We start from the raw sequence: 21709 nt of genomic DNA on the forward strand, positions 1-21709 counted from the left end.
CTGGAGCCAGGACACCTTTGATGGATCTTTTACAAAGTGGACACTATTCACTTTTATTGGGGCCTTCTGCCTTCTGCTTTTCTTTGGTAGCAAGAATAGCGCATCAGACCAAGAGGAAATTACAGAGACTGTCTGCTAACCCCTATTGTTTTGTTCTGTATGTCCTCAAGTTGTCTGTATATAAAGTAACTCCATCTATTTTAGACGGGAGTTCGTTAACATCCTCAATCCTAATTTCCCATAAGATGTTGAGCGAATGCAATGAAGTAAATAGTTTATCCAGGTCATGATTAATGATACCTATTCTAAGAAGTCTCTGTATTGCAAAATGTTCAGCTTTAGCAATATAGCGTGAGAGAAACCGTTTCAGCCGCTGTTCTTTCTCATGCAAATCATTATTTATAGTCGTACTAAGCACATATTTAGATAGCAGTAGTCTGCCCAGTTACGCAGAAATTCCTTCATAGCGTGCGGATAGCACATACATAGTGTCTTCTAGGGATTGGCAGCCTTTACTGGGATACAACATAGTAATGTGGTGGAGATCTGTTCTCTAGGTTCCTCATTCCGCCCCCCTCTTCCTTTACATTTACACAAGCTACTTCTTTGTGTTTCGGTTTCACCACGTTGTTTGTACAATCTTTTCTCAGCCATTATTGGCTAATAACGATCAAGGATGGGGGGTACGTGTTGCCTTGGAGATGTGTGTGAAGGTTAACAAGTTGGGCTGTATGTGTCAGGCATGCTCGATTAGCACACAGTAGGGCTGAGCATTTTCAGTTCTCGAAAACAGACTTTTGTTTAGGAACGCCGCCCAGTTTCAGTTTTTGTTCACGTTTCTGCTTCCAGCTGTAGAACACATGATCCCATTTAAATCACCCGATTCCTTGTGTTTTTTTTTTTTTTTTCCATTCAGGGGCTTGTAGAAACAAATCGCACACGAAACTCGGATATCTTCCTGGATTTTGTGGGACATTGGTTTAGTCACCGATTAGGAAATCATTCAGTCATTTATTCAGCAAGTTCCAATTATGATAAAAACGAGGTGATGGAGAATCATATGATCCCTGCAGGGTTTTCTTGCTTACACAATGAGGATAAAGCTCTTTTTGGGTGCTTAAATGGAAAAATCACCCCCTCCCATGTCAATCTTGACTCCACCAGGACTTCCTGGTGGCGTCAAGATACAATACCCACAGCAGTCCTGGCCCATTGGTGAGTCTTTCATAGAGCCTCATATTCTAGCCTTATTTGGTGTCATAGGTGACAATCACATTTTCCTTCTCATGACCCAGTTTAATGGTATCTTGGTTACAGGATGCGGCTTCTGAAAAATGTAGTGTGATCCATAGTACGTAGAAGGATAGAAAATGTTGGCTTGAAGTTCCTCTATCTATTCACACAGAATTTCCTATGGAACAACTTTAGTTAAATTACTTTTAACATGTGAATTGTCAAATGATTACTGTCACTTTATGTAGGACTAACCCTCCAGATCATCCAGTGGTCCTAAGTTTAGCTTTAGCAATGATACTTAGGCATGACAGAACCATGTATGTCTGGCAGCACACGAGCTTATAAAACCAGATAAAATAGTTTTAAAATAGTTCTTGCCTATTTTACGGTTAGTCCTTACTGATGGCCTATGGATGTAAGGGTAACGGGGTGTATGACACAGATTAGATTATTCGAAAAAAAACCTTTGCCAGTGAGGGAGATCAATGAGTGGAGCAGGTTGCCACGTGAGGTGGTGAGTTCTCCTTTAATGGAAGTGTTCAAACAAAGGCTGGACAAATCTGTCTGGGATGATTTAGTGATCGTGCACTGAGCGGGGGTTGGGCGCGATGATCCTGGAGGTCCCTTCCAACTCTACCACTCTATGTTGTAATTAAACAATTACTGTTTAGCTGGTACGTGGCCCTCAATCGTGTCCTGCAATACTCCACAACTTATTTTATTAGCTAGCGTCAGTCTGAACAGTTTATTTGGGATTGTGAATATACAAAAGCTGTTGTATGAATGCAGCTATGAACAGCAGTGATAAGTGATGGTACTTGCTGTAATGTTTTCTTCATGTTAACTAGTAGTGTGAGCTGACTTCTAACTAGGTATTTTTATTCTTACTTTTAGGGGACATGATTTTTTAGTAAACCTGGACTCCATGACTATTTATGAAACTCTTGAATTTGACCAAATCAGACGACTGTCTTCTCCGTCTACCTCTGGCGCTGCCTCGAATTATCACACCATTTGGAAATACTATTGCAGAGATCACTTTGGATGGCGGGAATACTCGGAGGTAAACTTCTTATAATTAGTCTACTATATATAGTGAAACATATAGTGTCGTCTTTCAATAATGGTGACCACATTTTTTTTTTTTTCATGACAGCCTGTTGTGAAGCTGATAGAAGAAGCCAACTGCCGTGGACTAAAGGAAGTCCGATTTGTTACATGGCACAACCAATATATACTGAACATTAAAGATGGATTCCAGCAGAATGCGTGTTTCAGAAAGGAGATCAAAAGACGGCCCTTGTTCCGCTCCTCTGTCATGTTGTTGCCACATCTCCAGTAAGTGAAAACCTTATTTCAGTCTACAGAATTAATGGTGGATTCCCTCTCCTAATATAGTTGTTGTAAGATAAGGCAATTGTTATGGGTGCTGAATTTCACTTTAATGGCCTGCCAATAGGATCTGACTGTTAACAATCGATCAGCTACTGATTTGTTTCCATTCAAACATAATAGTAACATACATGTCTTCCCGTTGCCCAGGGGCACTCCTCCTCCCGGGCTCTTCCCGTTGCCCAGGGGCACTCCTCCTCCCGGGCTCTTCCCGTTGCCCAGGGGCACTCCTCCTCCCGGGCTCTTCCCGTTGCCCAGGGGCACTCCTCCTCCCGGGCTCTTCCCGTTGCCCAGGGGCACTCCTCCTCCCGGGCTCTTCCCGTTGCCCAGGGGCACTCCTCCTCCCGGGCTCTTCCCGTTGCCCAGGGGCACTCCTCCTCCCGGGCTCTTCCCGTTGCCCAGGGGCACTCCTCCTCCCGGGCTCTTCCCGTTGCCCAGGGGCACTCCTCCTCCCGGGCTCTTCCCGTTGCCCAGGGGCACTCCTCCTCCCGGGCTCTTCCCGTTGCCCAGGGGCACTCCTCCTCCCGGGCTCTTCCCGTTGCCCAGGGGCACTCCTCCTCCCGGGCTCTTCCCGTTGCCCAGGGGCACTCCTCCTCCCGGGCTCTTCCCGTTGCCCAGGGGCACTCCTCCTCCCGGGCTCTTCCCGTTGCCCAGGGGCACTCCTCCTCCCGGGCTCTTCCCGTTGCCCAGGGGCACTCCTCCTCCCGGGCTCTTCCCGTTGCCCAGGGGCACTCCTCCTCCCGGGCTCTTCCCGTTGCCCAGGGGCACTCCTCCTCCCGGGCTCTTCCCGTTGCCCAGGGGCACTCCTCCTCCCGGGCTCTTCCCGTTGCCCAGGGGCACTCCTCCTCCCGGGCTCTTCCCGTTGCCCAGGGGCACTCCTCCTCCCGGGCTCTTCCCGTTGCCCAGGGGCACTCCTCCTCCCGGGCTCTTCCCGTTATCTACAGAAGGTTTGCAGGTGTACTCCTCTCTCTTCACATTACATAGGTGCACAGGCTCAGATTTCTGGTAGTGCTTGGTAGTATGAGGGCTCTCGCGCAAGCATTTTTTTACAGCATACCACACGCACAGGTTTTGCACGTATAATGCGTGGTAACTAACTTTACATTACTGGCAATGGTATTTCTCACACAGCAAGTAAAAAAAACACGGTACACACTATCTTGTTGTGGATTACACACAAAAATGGTGTCTGAGGATTTGTGAGAGCCCTGACTGTAGAAGTTTTTTACTGTTTGCATCTAGTACAGCAAAGGTTTTCTCCAAACACAGCTGGGTCTGACGCGGAGTGGTCTCCACCGCCGGTAACATTCTGCACTGTGAAACTTGTCAGAATACTTGTCATGTTCCATGCAGTGGTGACTTAAGCGGATGTGTACGTTTATCTGGCAAGCCCCGCAGCCTAATCTGTTTTAATTTGAAGCGGTGTAAAAGCTGTTTATGGCATCTCATGCACAGCTGGAGGCAGGATTGCACAGTCCTGTATTTAGGAACACGCTGTCCTCCCAGGGCATGGCTGGAAGCTGTTAGCCCGGAGGTCTGACATTCATGGTGTACTAGGAGCTGCACGTTGCACTTACAATCTTTGTCACGAAGTTCATAGTCTCCACGGATTTGGCTGCACGTAGGAGTTAAATGAAAGGGGGGGGGGGGGGGGGGGAAATGCCGAGTGTTTTGTTTGTTATTTTTAGCGATTTTGGAGGTATATTCCATAGGCTGGCATGTTTAGGCTCGATCACCTCCAGCTAGGAAGGGGTGATGGAGTGGAAGCAGCAGAATTGTTCTCATCTGTCAGCGTTTGTAGCGGACACAGGAATACGGGTTCTTTAATAAATCATTCTTTGGGGATTGAAGAAAATCCGTTTGCTACCCTGTAAAGTAGCATCGTAGGTCACTGTCCTTGTGCGCCTCAGGCGGCCGATCACATGTACTGCAGTAATGGCCGATCACTGTTTATGTGACCTAGTAGATTGTTTGTATTGACAACTGGGCACCCTGCTGGGAGGAGGAGATGATTCACCGGTCATGGATGGTGCACTTGTGGTGTTCTGGAGAACATGGCTTTCATCTTCCCGTCAATGTGCTCTTCCTTAGCTTTGTGGGATTACTAAGGCCTTTGCTGACAGCTGTGAGTTAGTCTCCCTCCTGAGCAATTAGTGTTTCCAGAGAAGGGGTGTTACTATATAGCTTAAAGGGGTTTGATGGGCATTTAACCCCTTGCAGTGGTGATGACTACCTATACTCGGGATAGGTCATCTGTGGTTGATCGGTTGGAGTCTGCTGCTTGGGGCCCCTGGCGATCAGCTAATTGCAACCACGCTTTGGGGGCCCGAGCCAGAGGTGCCAGAGCTCTCAGTGAGGCCTCGTTCACACGAGCGTGGTTTTCACGCATTATAGGTGCATTAAAAGATTGTGTGAATGGGTTAATTCCAGCTAATTAAAATTAGCTATTCACACGATCCGAGGTGCGTGTTTTCCAGCTCCCATAGGAGTCTATGGAAAGGGCGCACCAAAGATGGGTCAGATCCTGTCTTTCCTGTCATTGCAGTCGCATGTCCTATCTTTGTTAAAATCAGAGGTAAGGGGGGAACACAAACATATTTCACTGGACTCTAGTGCATCAAATTCATTCATCAGAGCGGTTTTATGGGAAACCATTGGTACTTATAGAAGCACTCTTTTCACGCGCCTACAATGCGCTAAAACGTTGCTCATCTTAACAAGGCCTAAAGTGTAATAGAAGGTTTCACTCTCTGCCATCAGCAGGCGCTATACGTTCCTTCTATGACGCTTCTGTCTCTGAACCCCAAAGCCCTGAGCGGTGGAGCCTTGCCGATTTTTACTGAACATCGGTCATTCGCAAGGAGGTAAAGGCTTGGATACCCCATTGAGTGTGCGTTCACACGTTGCGGAAACCTTTACTAAGAAGGTGAATGTGATTAAAGCCAATCCTGGTCACACGTAGGGGAATGAATGTGGCGGATTTTTCTGCTGCAACTCTAACCTACGGTTTTGCAACGTGTGAGCGCACCCTTAACGGGGAAGTGTGTGTTCCCCGCTGCTCAGTCATATATGGAGTTGTTCCAAGACCACAAGTGCTGATCTAGAAAAATGGCTGAATGTTGGTCCCCAGTGGTTCTCATAGAACTGAATAACCTGTACTGTTCTCATAACCCTCAGCAACTTTCCTAAGCTGCGTAACTTTACTTCAGGTTTCCCACCATCACGATTTGTGCCTCTCCCATGTATCCTCTCATTACACCTTCATATGAACAAAGCAGACACATTGTATATCCACACCTTAAACGTATATTGTGACATGAGGGAGATGCATGTCTTATACAGGGTGGGCCGGCATCATTATTATAAGTGTCCTGAAGGAAAATCTGCTCAGTGTTGCCCACAGCAACCAATCGTAGCGCTGCTTTTACTTTACATCAGCAGTAATGGAAACCAATCACAGCGTAGCTCTCACTTCTTATACTGCTGAGGTAAAATAAAAGCGGCACTGTGATTGGTTGCTATGGGCAACAAAGACCGATTTCTTTCAGACAACTTTCACAACAGCACTGCTTTCATTTTACCTCAGCAGTATCGGAGAAATGGCAACCAATCGCAGCACTGCTTTTATTTATATACTGCTGAGGTAAAATGAAAGCTGCGCTGTGATTGGTTGCTAGGGGCAACACAGGCAGATTTTCTGGTAGCCCGCTTTCATAAGAGTGTGGTGCCGGCCTACATCTCTACGGCCCACCCTGCAGTTCAGTCAGGACACTTCTATCCGCTCCTAAGCCTTTTTATAAACTCCACCATTCCTACGGTTTTAGTTGATTGTATTATACATGAGGCCTAATTTCCACCTAGAGCAGCCATGTTGTGTGTATACAGTCTGTCGCGGTATTAATGAGATGAATGGGTTCCATTAACGCCTGTGCTGAGAAGGCTTTTATTGGCGCGGTACTTAGTAATTTTGTTGTGGGGACGCAGTGGCGCACAAATCTTGCTTCACTTCCCGTACCATTAAAGAGCCATTTCGGAAGGAACGGTTTTACAATTATAGCGTTGGCTCAGCTTGAAATCAATTCCCACACAAAATGTATTTTGTTGGCTTTTTACAGAACAAACTAAAAGGTTACATTTATGGCGGCTTTCAGTTTCTGGCTGATTTTAGTTACGACTTGCCGTTTTATTTTTTTAAGGCTGCGGTTTAATCAATTTGCTGTATATTGGGATTATGTGGAATAACTCGTTCCTGTATTATGAAGAAAGTGGCCAGTAAATAGAAGTCCTCACATTTCCCCTCATATGTCGAGATGTTAACTCTAGGCTGATGTGTGGCTGCCAGCATCCACAGGAGCTTCTGCCAGGCTGGTACAGTCCTGAATGCCAAGCCTTACTAGTTACGCCAGTGGCCATTCCTCACTCCCATAGCAAATGTTTGCCGTTCAGGACTGTAGGAAAGCTGGATGACTCTTCATACAGATGCCACATTACTTGCCAACAAGCCTTTCCATGTATGACTACAAAATGGGCAAAAAGAATTAATTACATTTCGATTTGCAACTTTTATATATACATATTCTTTTGGAAAGTACACTTTAATAGGTCTTAATGTACCATAAAATGCCATAGTTAAATTCTATATATTTTTGTTTACCCCCTAGGACCCTGAGTGGAGTACCCCCAGCTACCCCTGCATTAGCCGATTCGGCTTCTCTGCAAGTCTTGTCTCCTGTTGCTGTCACAGCCCCAAACTTCTACCCTGAAACCTGGATTCCCATGGACTCGTCTCAGGAGTTTATACAAGTGCCTATGCCAAAAGAAGATAAAAGTTACCGAACAGTTTATACTTTATTTCACAAAACTGTCCCCGAGACCAAGTTCCGAATTTTAAAAATAATGCGAGTCCAGAACCTCTTCCTGTGGGAAAAGTATAAAAGGTAACAGTCACTTGTTGTATCGTGTGGAGGGTGTGAGTGGAAACTTCCACAAATCTTGTCTGCGTCCCCCAATCACATTACGCTATTGTACAGCGCACTGCGTTTCACAACTCCCAAAGACTTTGAATGCGTAGGTGGCACAGTTGCGCGTCTGGCAGGAAATGAAACTGCGGTACACTGTTCTAACGATCGATGGACCCCCACTATCTAAAACTTATTACCCATTGTGTAAAAAAGGCCCCTTTCAGACAGCCCTTAGTTGTTAAAATCATTGAATCGTGAAAATGAGCAATAGTTCATTGTAAACATGGCCAACAACTGAATGATAATTCATTCGTGTATCGCTCAGCATTCGTTTTATGCAATCATAAAAATCATAATTTGCCGTTTGTCGGTCATGTAAAAGACAATAATTCAGTCGTTTGCTGACCGATCCCAGACCGATTCTCAACTGAATAGGCTAGGACAATAAATGACAAGATTTAAATGCTTCTCTGCACGTGTAAACAGGCGGCAGTTGAAAGCAAATGATCCCTTCATCGTTCGTTCCTTCTAACTATTAACCCTTTCCAATCCATTTATTTTTTCTCACCCATTCTCCCCAGCTCCAAATAAATTGGAGCTGGGGAAAATGGGTGAGAAAAAATACACTTTCCCTGCACCCTCCTGAACTGACAGAGTTCAGGAGGGTGCAGGTGCTCACTGCACCGTGGAGGGACCTGCTTACCTGTCCGGCATCTTCCGCATTCTCCTTCTGCCTCCCGGCTCGGCGATCATGTGACCGCTGGGGTCAGGTGGCACCTGGCGGTCACATGATCGCCGGGCCGGGAGACAGAAGGAGAACGCGCAAGACGCCGGTCAGGTAACCAGGTCCCCTCATGGTACAGGCTCCCGGCTCGGAGTTCATGTGACCGCCGGGGGTCAGGTAACACCGGCGGTCACATGATCGCCGGCCGGCCGGAATCTCTATGCATTACATAGCGCTAATTGAGCGCTATGTAATGTGTAAAGAAGGCAGAAAGGGTTAAAACCCTTTCTGCCTTCTCCTAGGGGGTCCTCGATGGGGACCAGTGCACAAGTGTATCTGCACCCGATGTGTCTGCCGATCGGGTGCAGATGCACTCCTGCACTGCAGTGTCGGGCTTGCCCCGACATTGGAGCTGTGGAGGAAAATGATGTCGGGGCAGGCCCGACATTGGATTGGAAAGGGTTAACTGCTCTGTGTAAAAGGACCGCTTTTGGTTGGAATACTTCTTTTAGGGGGGCTATGCCATGATTGCAAATTACCCCCTATCCACTGGATAAGGGATAACTTGCAGATCTGTGGAGGTTTGACCTTTTTGGGATGTCCCGAAATGTGGTCATTGGCAGCTGCACATATATCTGACGGCTCCATTGAAGTGAATGGCGAGGTGATGCACAAGTGCAAGTACTACTGCTGATCACATTTTGGGACCTATCTGGTTCAGTGGGGTTTGACTGCTGGGATAGGGGGTAACTTGCAATAATGGCACAGCACTTCAGCGTACTTTATCAAATCTTGTGGGAAGATCTTAAAAGGTCGATAACTGGGAAGGAAAACTTTTACTTTACCAGGCTGCCCTAGAAAAATACTTTCTCTCTTCAGTGTGTAACTGGCTGTTGCTGTTATGGTATTTGGGATTTTTAATTGAACACATGTGGGAACAGAATTGTCAAAATACGGGAGTTTCCCATACAAACCAATTAATTCTTATTTTCCATAGACTTGCAATCTATAATCTAATTGGTTGCAACAACTTTAAAAAATATTTTAAAACTTAAATTTACTTTTTTTGAGACTGGGGTATGGTTGGACCTATCTTTAGGATTAGTCATCAATATTCAATTGTTGCGGTCCGGCACAGAGTCCTTCTTTGGATCAGCAGTCTGAAGCGGGTGTAGCGCCTGAGTGAGCTCTGCAGCCTCTTCTGCGCACAACAGGCACAGCGTATGCATTTTGTAGCAGCTGCGCATGGTATAGCAGTTTATCTACATTCACTTAAATGGCACAGATGTGTTGAAAGGCCACTTGACGTGTGTGCAAGACATCGCTGGCCTGAGAAGAGTCTGCAGCGCTTACCCTAGTGCTGCAGGGTCCCACTAATTGAATGTTTGACTCGATGATAGGTCTTAGGCATCCCAGTTCCAGAAAGCCTCTTTAAAGGGTTCTAAGTAATTATGATTTACGGCTGTCATTTCAAGCTTGGTGTAACTATGGTGTTCAGTTTTGTCGGTGCGTTCCTCGTCGAAGTTTGTCCTTTGTGATGTTTGAACATAATTCTAACTTCTCACCTTTTTCTCCTAGGAAAAAGGAATTTATGGCCAGGAAGATGACAGGACTGGATAGGATTATGAACGAGAGACATCTGTTTCACGGGACCTCCCAGGATGTTGTTGATGGAATTTGCAAACATAACTTTGACCCCCGAGTGTGTGGGAAACATGCCACCATGTTTGGACAGGGCAGTTACTTTGCCAGGAAAGCAAGTTATTCTCACAACTTCTCCAAGAGGTCACCAAAAGGAGTTCACTACATGTTCCTGGCCAAAGTATTAACCGGAAGATATGTTGTAGGGAATCACACCATGAGGAGGCCTCCTCCGCTCAACCCTGGAGACATAACCAGTGATCTTTATGATTCCTGCGTGGACAATTTCTTTGAACCTCAGATCTTTGTTATATTTAACGATGACCAGAGCTACCCCTATTTTATTATTCAGTATGAAGAAGTTAGCAACACTGTTTCCATCTAAGGCCTCATGTCCCCTGAGAAATTAAGAATTAAAATCCGGAGCATTTTTCCTGCACACGGATCCGCGCCCCATAGGGATGCATTAGACACCCGCAGGTAGTTAAATACCTGCGGATGTAATTTTTCCCTGCAGGCGCGGGTCCGCGTGCAGGAAAAAATCCAGACATGCACCATTTTAGTGCGGGTCTCCAGCGGCGACGGCTCCCACAGGCTTCTATTGAGGCCTATGGAAGCCATCCAGATCCACGGGAGACCCGTGCCTGCATTAAACTCACCTGCTGTGGACGGTGCAGGTCTTCCCTTCTTCGCGGCCGGATCTTCTTTCTTCGGCCCGGCGCATGCGCACGGCACGCAGCCGGCGTGCCGAGCGCATCTGCCATGCTGCCGAAAGAAGATCCGGCCACCAAGAAGGAAAGAGCTGCACTGTCCACAGCAGGTGCGTTTATTCTTATTTTTTAGCCTCATGTCCACTGGGAAATTAAGAATTAAAATCCGGAGCGTTTTTCCTGCACGCAGATCCGCGCCCCATAGGGATGCATTAGAGACCCGCATGCAGGGAAGAAATCCGGACATGCTCCATTTAAGGCCTCATGTCCACGGAGGAAAATCAGGCCCGCTACGGATTCTCCATTGAGAATCCGTAGCGGGTCCCTCCTGCCCCGCGGACATGAGCGCTTAAAATAAGAATTAACTCACCCGCAGTGGACCGGGAAGTTCTTCTCTTCACGGCCGGATCTTCTTTTTTCGGCCGGCAGATGTGCTCGGCACGCCGGCTGCGTGCAGCGCGCATGCGCTGGGCACATCCGCCCGGCCGAAGAAAGAAGATCCGGCCATGAAGAAGAGAAGTACTTCCCGGTCCACTGCGGATAAGTTAATTCTTATTTTGGGTCTCCTGCGGATCCGGACGGTTTCCATAGGCTTCAATAGAAGCCTACGGGAGCCGTCCCCGCTGGAGACCCGCACGAAAATAAAGCATGGTCTGGATTTTTTCATGCGCTTTTTTTTTTTTTTTTTTTTTTTCCTTCCTTTTATTGACCATCCGCAGGTATTTATCTACCTGCGGGTGGTCAATGCATCCCTATGGATTTTAAATCCTATTTTGTCCATGGACATGAGGCCTTAGTGCGGGTCTCCCGCGGGGACGGCTCCCGCAGGCTTCTATTGAGGCCTACGGAAGCCGTCCAGATCCACAAGAGACCCGCGCTTGAATTAAACTCTCCTGCTGTGGACTGTGCAGTTCTTCCCTTCTTCACGGACGGATCTTCTTTCTTCGGCCCGGCGCAAGCGCGGCACGCAGCCGGCGTGCCGAGCACATCCGCCGGGCCGAAGAAAGAAGATCCGGCCGCAAAGAAGGGAAGACCTGCAGTCTGCAGCAGGGGAGTTTATTCTTATTTTTTTAGCCTCATGTCCACTGGGAAATTAAGAATTTAAAATCCGAAGCGTTTTTCCTGCACGCGGATCCGCGCCCCATAGTGATGCATTAGACACCCGCAGGTAGTTAAATACCTGTGGATGTCATTTTTCCCCTGCAGGCACAGGTCCCGCGTGAGGAAAAAATCCAGACATGCTCCATTTTAGTGCAGGTCTCCCACGGGGACGGCTTCCGCAGGCTTCTATGGAAACCGTCCGGATCCACAGGAGACCGGTGCCTGAACTAAACTCACCTGCTGTGGACGGTGTGGTTCTTCCCTTCGCGGACGGATCTTCTTTCTTCGGCACGGCGCATGCAGCCGGCATGCTGAGAACATCCGCCAGGCTGAAGAAAGAAGATCCGGCCGCGAAGAAGGGAAGAACCGCAGTGTCCACCGCAGGTGAGTTTATTCTTATTTTTCAACGCTCATGTCCGCGGGGCAGGAGGGACCCGCTGCGGATTCTTCATGGAGAATCTGTAGCGGGCCTGATTTTCCCCGTGGACATGAGGCCTAAACGAAGGGATGCTGCTATAGTCAGGCCTAGGAGTCGGTATATAAGTTGACAAAGACTAATAAACAAAAAACTGAAACTTCCTAGCTCTGTGATAATGACCAACAGTGCACTTGTTAATAATTTATGTGCATATTGTAAATATTTTTCATTGTTAACAGTTTGTGTGCCTTTTTGTTAATACAAATGTTTTATTTATGTGAGTAAATATCCATGTGTTGAAATAGAAATTTGTTCTGGATGCCTTTTTATTTGAAGTGCATGGCCCACTTTAAGTGGGTGCTCTCCTTTCTCTTTGCACAGATACACCGCCTGATTCGCCCCTTGCATACTGCCATTTGTGCTTTGTCCTGTCTACACTCTGATTCTCTACAGCCTCTGTGATCTGCTGTCTCTGAAGACTTGCGGTGCTTCTACGCTGAGGGATTCATTATCCGCTTCTTTATACTGGCAGATAATCATTCGCTCACAAGTCGTTCAGATTTGCTGTACCAATGAACGAGAATGATTGCATTATCGGTATTTAAACCGAATGATTAGCGAATGAGCCAACTATTTTCATGCGTGCATGAAATTAATAAGCAAAAAAATAATTGCTCATCATGCGATTGTTGGCGGTGTTTACGCTGAACGATTATCATTCAAATTTGAATGATCCAAGCCCTTTTTTTTTTTTTTTTTTTATATATATATATAAAAGCACCCTTGGGGCAAAAACACACGGGCTTATGCTGAACTATGCTCGCCGCTACAGAGTGTAGTTGTGCATGAACGAGGGTTTTTTTTCCCTTCCTACCGGCTGTTAAAACTCCGCACTATAGAGGGAAGATGGGGCAGAACTCTATCTTTACAGCACATAGTATTTAACTACGTGCAGGAAAGATGGGGCAGGTCCAGTGTCTTCTTGCCCATACAATTAGCAGGCAAGAATCCCGCTATTGAAATCGGTAGTTTTCATTTGTCCCGTTATGCGGCGGTGGTTATCACAGCCTCATAAGAGGACTGAAGCAGGTTCATGTGTTTAAACCCTTTTGATTTTTACCATGATTAGCATGGCGTTCGGGACATCCGCGGTACAACACCACTATTGATTTCAATGGGGCCTCACAGACCAGTGTTCGAATGTGACATTTCAAGCGCCACAATTTTAGAGCATTGTTTTCTCTATTTTCATGCGTTGTAGCACTTTTTAACTCCCCTCATCACACGTTACAGTGATGGGGTGCTTTAAAAAATCCTGTAATATGCGTTTGAAAACGCAGCACAAAATCTCAGTAAAATGCCACGGTTTGTCATCGCATGTGTGAAAGCAGCCTAAGGGCTTATTCAGACATTCGTATATTGGCCGGGTTTTCACGACTGGCTGATATACGCTGTCTCCCTCTGCAGAGGGATAGGGGGTGGGCCGGGAGCAGTGCTCTGAGCTCCCGCCCCCTATCTGGCCCTCGCCACTGTTTGCTATGGGAGGGACGGGGCAGAGAAGTTCCACCACCTCCTATTGTAAATAGTGGTGAGGGGCAGGTGCTCTGTGCACTGCTCCCGCCTCCTCCCCTGCAGAGAGGGATAGCATATCGTCCAGGCATGAAAACCCAGCCGATATACGCACGTCTGAATAAGCCCTAACACAGAGAGGATGGGAAAAGCAATGTGTTGTCTGAATTATGCTAGAGCCCCATCAGCACCTCCCATCTAGTTGAAGGAGTAATCGACTCCAGCAGCAAAACACTAGGACTTTATTAATGAAGCCTAGTTGGAAAGTTGCCTAATGTTACTTTCCGTTAAGCTCATATGTATTCGAGACAAGAGGGGAAACAAGGAATGTGGCTCCTTAAAGGGGTTGTCCACTTATAAAATACTGCTGGCCTGTCCTTAGGATAAGCCATCAATAGTAAATCAGTGGGGTCCACAGTCCTGATCAGATGTTTACTGGGCAGGTGTGCTCATGCCACTGAGCTGATTTTTGCAGGAAGCAGACTGCTCTGTTCCCAGTGCAATGGCAAGGCTTGGTATTACAGGCAAAGTTTCGAATCACTTGAAAAATTTGCCTTTAATATAAAGCCAGGCCACTATGGTGGGAATGGAGCAGTCTGCTGCCTGCACAAATTGGCTCAGTGCCCTAGCTTAGCTGAGCAAACTGCGACTTGGTAGGGAACCAGAGCGGCCGACCCCCACTGATCTACTAAGGCTCCGTTCTGAGGTTCTGTCACAGAACCAGATGAATTGAGACCAAACTGACACCATTATAGTTGATGATCGTTCGGTTCCATCATAAAACTGATCTGTGTGGCCAGGAGATTCTGCTTTCCTGCTCCTAGGACACGGGGAAAACTGAACCCTGGAACGCAGATGTAAATATAGCTTAAGGATGGGCCATCAGTAGTTTACAACTGGATAACCCTTTCACGTGGGATACTCCGAAGTTACCGGACATGAGAGAGAATGTTGAATGGAGCCTTAAATTAAACCAGGACTACAAACCGTGTCCAGAGAGCTGGGTGAGCAGCAGAATCCAAGAGCAGGCCTGGTCAGAATCAGAAGAACACAAGGTATTGGCGGACGTTCCAAGGGCTAGACTAGGCAGAAACCAGTTGTGTTCAGGAAAAGGAGAACCACAGCTAACAGACTTGATATGAAACAGGTCAGTCAGAGGCAGAACCCTCAGACAGCAGGTCAGACGAGACTGGTAACAGAAGTGTTCTGTGGAGAGAACATAGAACTTCTGGCCCAGAATGAGGGAACATGAGTATTACCGTGTTTCCCTGAAAATAACAGGGGCTTATATTTATTTTTGCTCCAAAATTATTTCTTTTTTTACATGTATAGGTACCTGGACACTATTTAAACATCATGCTTGGCGTTATTTTCAGGAAAACAGGGTATTACATGGTAGTGGTTTTCTGTTGCTAAATGCAGGTGAAGAAATGCAGATTGTGGGCGGCACCTGGATTCTGCCTAGTGATTGATTTGACAATTCCTGACACTGGCCACAATGGGCATAGCTCTGCCTCTGTTTTTCAGGAGAGAAATGCTCATATAATGGCACGTAAAGAGTCCAGAGCAGAGAAGATGAGGTAGCTGAGCAGGTACTGGTGGAATAGCAAAGCTAAACGGATTGTAGCAAGAACACTCTTAGGCCTCTTTCCCACAAGCGTATATCGGCCTGCCGGTTTACGCTGTGATATGATGCACTGGATTCCAATGCATTAGATCACATGGCTATATTTTTGTGATGTAAAAGTGCCCTGCCAGCCAATATAGTACCGGGCATTTTTACGTCTGGCGCAAAAGAGTCCTGGAACTATCTTTTGGGCCGGAATATGGGAGGTGGGAGGGAGTTTAGCAGCGTGACTGTTAAACGCCTTCCCTCTTCTCTCCTCCCCTCTGGCTGATTCCAATGAGAGGGGGCAAAGCTGTATGGAAATTCCGCCCCATGTGAAACCAGCCTAAGGCCTCATGTCCATGGCAAAAATAGAATTTTAAAAACCGCATGGGTGATCTGCAGGAAATTAAATACCTGCGTAAGTCATTTTCCCCCAGTGTGGAACATATGCGTGGGAAAACAATCGCAGCATGCTCTATTTTTTTTTTTTAGTGGTTTTGCCGCATGGACAGCTCCCGCGGCTTCTATTAAAGCCAATGGAAGCTGTCCGGACCCGCGGTACAGACACAGCTGCCCAGGCTGCGGGAAAGCAGGAGTTAAAAAAAAAAAATCATGGCGCATGCGCCCGGCACACCGCCGGCATCCCAAGAACATCCGCTGTGCAGAAGAAAGAAGATCTGGCCTGCACGGAGGAGAGCCACACAGCATCTCGACAGGTAAGTATAATGTATTTTCTGGCCTCATGTCTGCGGGCCAGGTGGAGTCCGCTGCAGGATTCTGCACGGGGAAACCGTGCGAGCCCGTGGACATGAGGCCCAAAGGAGTTTGTCCAAAACGAGGTGAAATGACATACATGAGGCCACAGAAAGCTTGTGAACAATACTGTTTGTAACAGTTTGTAAATAATTGCTCATCTCCATTATGCAATAATGAAGGTTCTCCAGAGAAGGGAGCGCTACCATCTGTTCCCTAAATAGCATTCATATGGCTGCAACACAGGAGATGAATTGAAACAAACTGCTGAATCCTACCTGATGGGATGTCCGCATGTACCCTTACCTGTCTGTGTGCTGGCTGAAGTGTGGGACACCGCAAATTGATATGTACTATTTTCATCCGAGAATCAGACAAAAATAGAACATGCTGCTATTTTTTTTACTCTGACTATTTACTCAAGTAAAAAAAAACAAAAAACGTGAATACACCCATTCAAATGAACGGATGCTATTGCCGTCCGAAATTTGGACCAATTTTTCTGTCTGAAAGTTGGATGGAAAAATCGTCCATGTGCATGTAACCTAATTCAATAGACTTTTCAAGCAGTGCAGCAAAAAAAGTACATCATAAAGCATACAGAGCTCATAACTTGTAGTGCTTACACTTGTGCTCTGCTAATATTTGGTCTCTGGGTGTGATTACCAGAACCACACATGCAAGCGCATTGATTGTTTGCTTGCTGTACGTAGGTGGTCTCTGAATGAGATCCATGGGTTAATGTCCTATAGAGGGCAATGAACTTATCTGTACAGCTGCCACCTGTACAAACAGGCAGCATGGATATAAACAATCCTCCTCCCCAAATAAATCACTGCTTATGGTTTAAAGACAGTGCATATACTACATGTGCCTGTTATCTGAGCCCTATTTATATACACTTTAGGGCACTTTCTGCCGTGATGCATGGCATGTTTGCATTATAGGAAACCGCAACAAAACTAGATTAACCATGCCATTTTTTCTTGCAGTGTTCAGTGGTCATGGTCTTTGTTTCGTCCTAGAATGGCTCCCATAGAAAACTATAATCGCATTACCATATACAAATTGTATCTTCATATTTTTGTGTTGTTTAAAGGTTCTTTCCAACCGGTAACCATTTCTCAACTTTTCATGGGGTAGATGATAAATTTCAGATTGGTATGGGTCCACCATCCATCGTAGAACCCAGTCTCCTATCTCTCCCCACCATGATAGAGCATGCATGTTGGCACTCTAGGAGGGATATGGAAATAGCCCCTCCATACATCTCCTTCTCAGCGTGGATCTGCTGGTGGGGAGGGACATGGGTGACCTGTTGTAGCGAATGCTGAGGGATCTCAGCGCTCAGATTCCCACTTATCTAAAATGTACCAGTTATTCTATGGATTAGTGATAGATGTTAAAGGGAACCTGTCACCAGGTTCATCCTATCTGAACGACGGGCAGCAGGAACCCATGACAGGTATGCCCATTGCCCTGTGTACGTGTTATTCCGAAACGCTATGGCGTTTCGAGATAAACACACGTCAAAGGCAGACTTGGAACAGAGGTCCGAATCAAAGAGGACGGCCTCTGCCTATCAATAGCATGGTGACTGATAGCTCTCACCCCAATTCACAAAAGGGGAGAGAGCTGTCAATCAACAGGCAGCAGGCCGGGAGAGGCCGTTGCGGCCCGCCTCTTTGACTCAGAGCTCTGTTCCAAGTCAAAATTCAAAGTGTGTTTATTCTGAAATACTGCAGTTTTTCAAAATAACACACGGAGACAATAGGTATACCTGTCCCAGGTTCACGCTGCCCGTGGTTTGGGCAAGATGAATCAGGAGTCGGGTTCCCTATAACTCCTTAAAGACCGCTCATATGTTTTTTACGACAGTTGTTAAGGGACCTTGTTCTGATGCATGCATCTTTTTACAATGCTGTATCGGAAACCTGGCACAGATCTCCCATGCAAGTCGGAACAGGGGTTCAGTTGTCTGATAACAGCCCATCACCTGCTCTAACAGCGAGGACCAGAGAAACTGCCGATTCCTGCTGTGTAACATGTAAAAGCCTGACAGAGGGAGGGTGTTTCCTCTGTTACTCATTGGACCCCCACGATGTGATCACGTGTTTCCAATAGATTGTTATAGCACCCAGAGGCTTGAAGATGGCCTCCTGGTCTGTAATCTATGGTGGTCTATGAGGCTCAGCCTAATTGGATTATATAATACACTGTAATGCTTAAGTATTGCAATGTATTATAACGATCAAAGGTGATGACATGCAAGTGCGCTAGTGGGACAAAAATAAAATGGTGTAAAAAATTATAGCAAATGCAGATCAAATATTGATGACATATGGTTGCAATATGATCTGTAACACATACATGTTATGGATGGGTAACAATATGCTTGCGTGAAATTGGACTAAAAGGGTTAGTTTTTAGCATAGTATCTAACCCCATAATCAGGGCAACAGTGAAGAAGTAAAGATGATTTTCTTATCAGCTGTCATTTTTGTTTTTTGGTTTCTTCATTAGAAACAGATACACAAAGGAAATATGAAGAGACTTAACATCACACGTCTACAGTATCACAGGGTTAATCTAGATGGCAGAGCAAGGTGACAGAATCTGCAGGATCGTGTTCTGTTCCACGGTAACTATGTTAGCGCTGCAGCTTAGCTTTAGTCAACAGAAATAATATTGTCTCTTCTTGATCTCGTTAGACTTTCTGTAACATTCAATGTTCTAATATCACAAAAAAAAGATTCTGTCATGTGCATGAGATATTTAGTTAATTTAAAAGGGATCAGATAAGGTGTTATCTCGTCTCCACAGCAGTGCAGGGTTTCTGCACAGTAGAAATTTCCTCATTTCAACTCAACCTCAGAGTCAGAATTAACCTCTGGTATCCTGGAAACGTAAAAATAAAACTGTCCACTATGAGTAAACTAATATTAACACTTAAACACTTCATTGGTATGTCACCTCCCAGCCAGGGCATAACTATAGGGGATGCAGGGGATGCGGTTGCTCCCGGGCCCAGAACCCTTATGGGCCTCTCTTCTCCATATAGGGAGTCCAGTACTATGAATAAAGCATTATAGTTGGGGGCCCTGTTACAGGTTTTGCATCGGGGCCCAGAGCTTCAAGTTACGCCTCTGCTCCCAGCCAAATATTAAAAAAATGACCTAATAATAATCCTTGCCATTGCACAAGGGACTAGGCCACCTTCCCCTTTGGACCACCGTAGGTCCAAAACTGCTGGTGGCAGCTATCCATTTGTGTCACCAGTCCTTCTCTACTATAACAGGTAACACATTGTGGTCTCTTCAGGAGAACGGAGATGTCACCTCAGGCACTGGCGCCTGCTGCCAAAAAATGGTCTAAGCATGTTTGAACTGCTGCTTATATGGAGGAATAGAAAAGTGAACCTAGTGAAGTCAGACAAATGCTACACTTGTTAGAGTTTAGAGAAATGTCGTAATGCGGTAATGTTTAGTTTGGGGAGTGGCACAGATACAAATGTTGTGTAGGAAAGTGATGTAAAGTATGAGAAATGCTATCATTGCTGATGTTTAGCATTAGATGTTGAAGTATAGTACAGGAAATGCTATGGTGTTAATGAGTATTGCATGGATCTATTAGATATAGTGCTGTAGTGATTGGTGATAGTTGTATAGATAGAGGATTTAATTATGTATAGCTAATATGTTATGAAGAGGTCAGGGTTTGTTGGGAAGATGTGTGTTATAAGACTGAAGGGTGTTGTACAAGTATAAAGTATGTGCAAGATTTGGTGTTGCCTAGGCATGAGCCATGAGTGCAACCCTAAAAAGTTGTGTGCAACCTAAGCTTGTGAGCTGCAGACCACTGGATAACAGTAGCTCAGGTTGTTGAATTGCTGAGTAAGGTCGGCTTCACACGGGCAAGAAAATTGCGTGAGATTTGTGCATTGCGAGACGCATAAATCTCGCGTGAATATGAACCCCATTCTTTTGAATGTGGTCATACACATGAACGATGTTTTCCTGCATCACAACGCGATGCGATACGGGAAACGAATCGCAGCACGTCCTATCTTGAGCATGGTCTAACCGCATTTCCCACTGATTTCAATGGGGCCGGCGGCAGGATCGCACCGTGTGCTAGGTGTACGCAGTGCGATGAGATATAAGGGATCCCCCAATAAAAACAATGGGAGAAACTCTGCTATTCTCCTCCACGGCTGTCACCATGCCGGAGGATCGCAACTTCCCCAAAGTCATGCGAGGCAGTTTTGAGATAAAAACACCTCGCACCAACAGGAAAATCGCATGTTGGCGAGCACGATATCAGGCTGTGATTCACAGCTCGATATTGCGCTCGCCCATGTTGGCCTAAGAGAGAGAGACCTTTTAACCAAAGGCCTACTAAGTAAATAAGAGACTGTGAGTAACTGAAGCTGGAGAAACTGCTGTGATGTATCCCGCATGGGCGGTAGATCCGAGGCTGTGTCACAAGTGATAGAAACAGTAGTGATGTCAGAAGAGACTGCTGCATAACAAAGAGACTTGATCAGATTCCGTAAGGGCATGGCAAGCCGAAACAGTGTTACCAAGATACAAGAGTCTGTATTGTCTAATATTACAGATGGTATTGCCAAAGTATTCTAAATTGTATTCCAATGTTCTGCAACGGTGTCAAACTAAAACGTGTTAAAGCGACCGCATCGTTAATTCCTGTGTGTCTACTTAAAGTGGCAGCTGAATCGGTTTACTACTGATTCAGCCACCAATTAAAGATTATCCTGATGTTCTGCAACGTGTGCTCCATCTCTTAACCCCTAAGGCCTCCTTCCCACGAGCGTGACGGGCTCCGCCGCGTAATATTCCGCTGCGAAGCCCGTCACGGCGCCCCCCAGAGACCCTATACTTACCTGCGGGAGATAGCGTGAAATCGCTTCCCCGCCCACCGCCGCCGCGTCACCGCCCACCGCCGCCACGTCACCAGCCGTGTCACGTGCCGCGGCCGGCCGTGTCACGTGACGCGGCCGGGCGCGTCATATGACGTCATATGACGCGCGGCGGTGGGCGGGAAAGCGTTTTTTCACGCTATCTCCCGCTGGTTACAGCGGGAGATAGCGTGAATGGACGGCTTCCATTGACTTCAATGGAAGCCGTCAGTGCGTACAGCCTGTCCTCACCCGCAGAAAATAGAGCATGCTGCGGGTGAGGACGGGAGAAATCGCGATGCGTAATTCCGCGGTGGAATTACGCATCGTGAGCATGGAGCTATTAGCTCAATAGAACCTAATAGCTGCGGGCAACGCAGCGGATTTTCGCCGCGAATTACGCGGCGGAAATCCGTTCGTGGGAAGGAGGCCTTAAGTGGCACGCCCGGAAAATTTCCGGGGCCGAGCTCCACTGCTCATAGCGATACTGCCCGGAAGATTTCCGGGCTATGTATCACTATGGGAGCTGCAGAGCACAATGCCACAAGCTGTGACAGTGTGCTCTGCCTGCACAGACCCACACAGAGCAGTGCAAGGGCTTTGAAAAACCAGCAGAAGATATTGCCGACATGCCGATATGCCGGCAATATCTCCTGCTTTGTTTACAGGTTGCCATA

The 21709-nt window shown here is 46.6% G+C and overlaps 1 protein-coding gene across 1 annotated transcript in view; it reads left to right on the forward strand.

The window, feature by feature from the left end:
* The window catches only part of TIPARP (TCDD inducible poly(ADP-ribose) polymerase), a 30925-nt gene extending 18434 nt beyond the window's left edge, over positions 1 to 12491 (forward strand). The window contains exons 3-6 of the mRNA XM_066600223.1: positions 2131 to 2299; positions 2393 to 2574; positions 7290 to 7565; positions 9892 to 12491. Coding sequence (XP_066456320.1) covers positions 2131 to 2299; positions 2393 to 2574; positions 7290 to 7565; positions 9892 to 10339 — 1075 coding nt within the window. The 3' untranslated portion in view covers positions 10340 to 12491. The remainder of the gene's footprint in view (positions 1 to 2130; positions 2300 to 2392; positions 2575 to 7289; positions 7566 to 9891) is intronic.
* The last annotated feature ends 9218 nt before the right edge of the window (positions 12492 to 21709 follow it).

The sequence above is a fragment of the Eleutherodactylus coqui genome, chromosome 1, assembly GCF_035609145.1.
Source record: "Eleutherodactylus coqui strain aEleCoq1 chromosome 1, aEleCoq1.hap1, whole genome shotgun sequence".
In the NCBI taxonomy this organism is placed as follows: domain Eukaryota; kingdom Metazoa; phylum Chordata; class Amphibia; order Anura; family Eleutherodactylidae; genus Eleutherodactylus; species Eleutherodactylus coqui.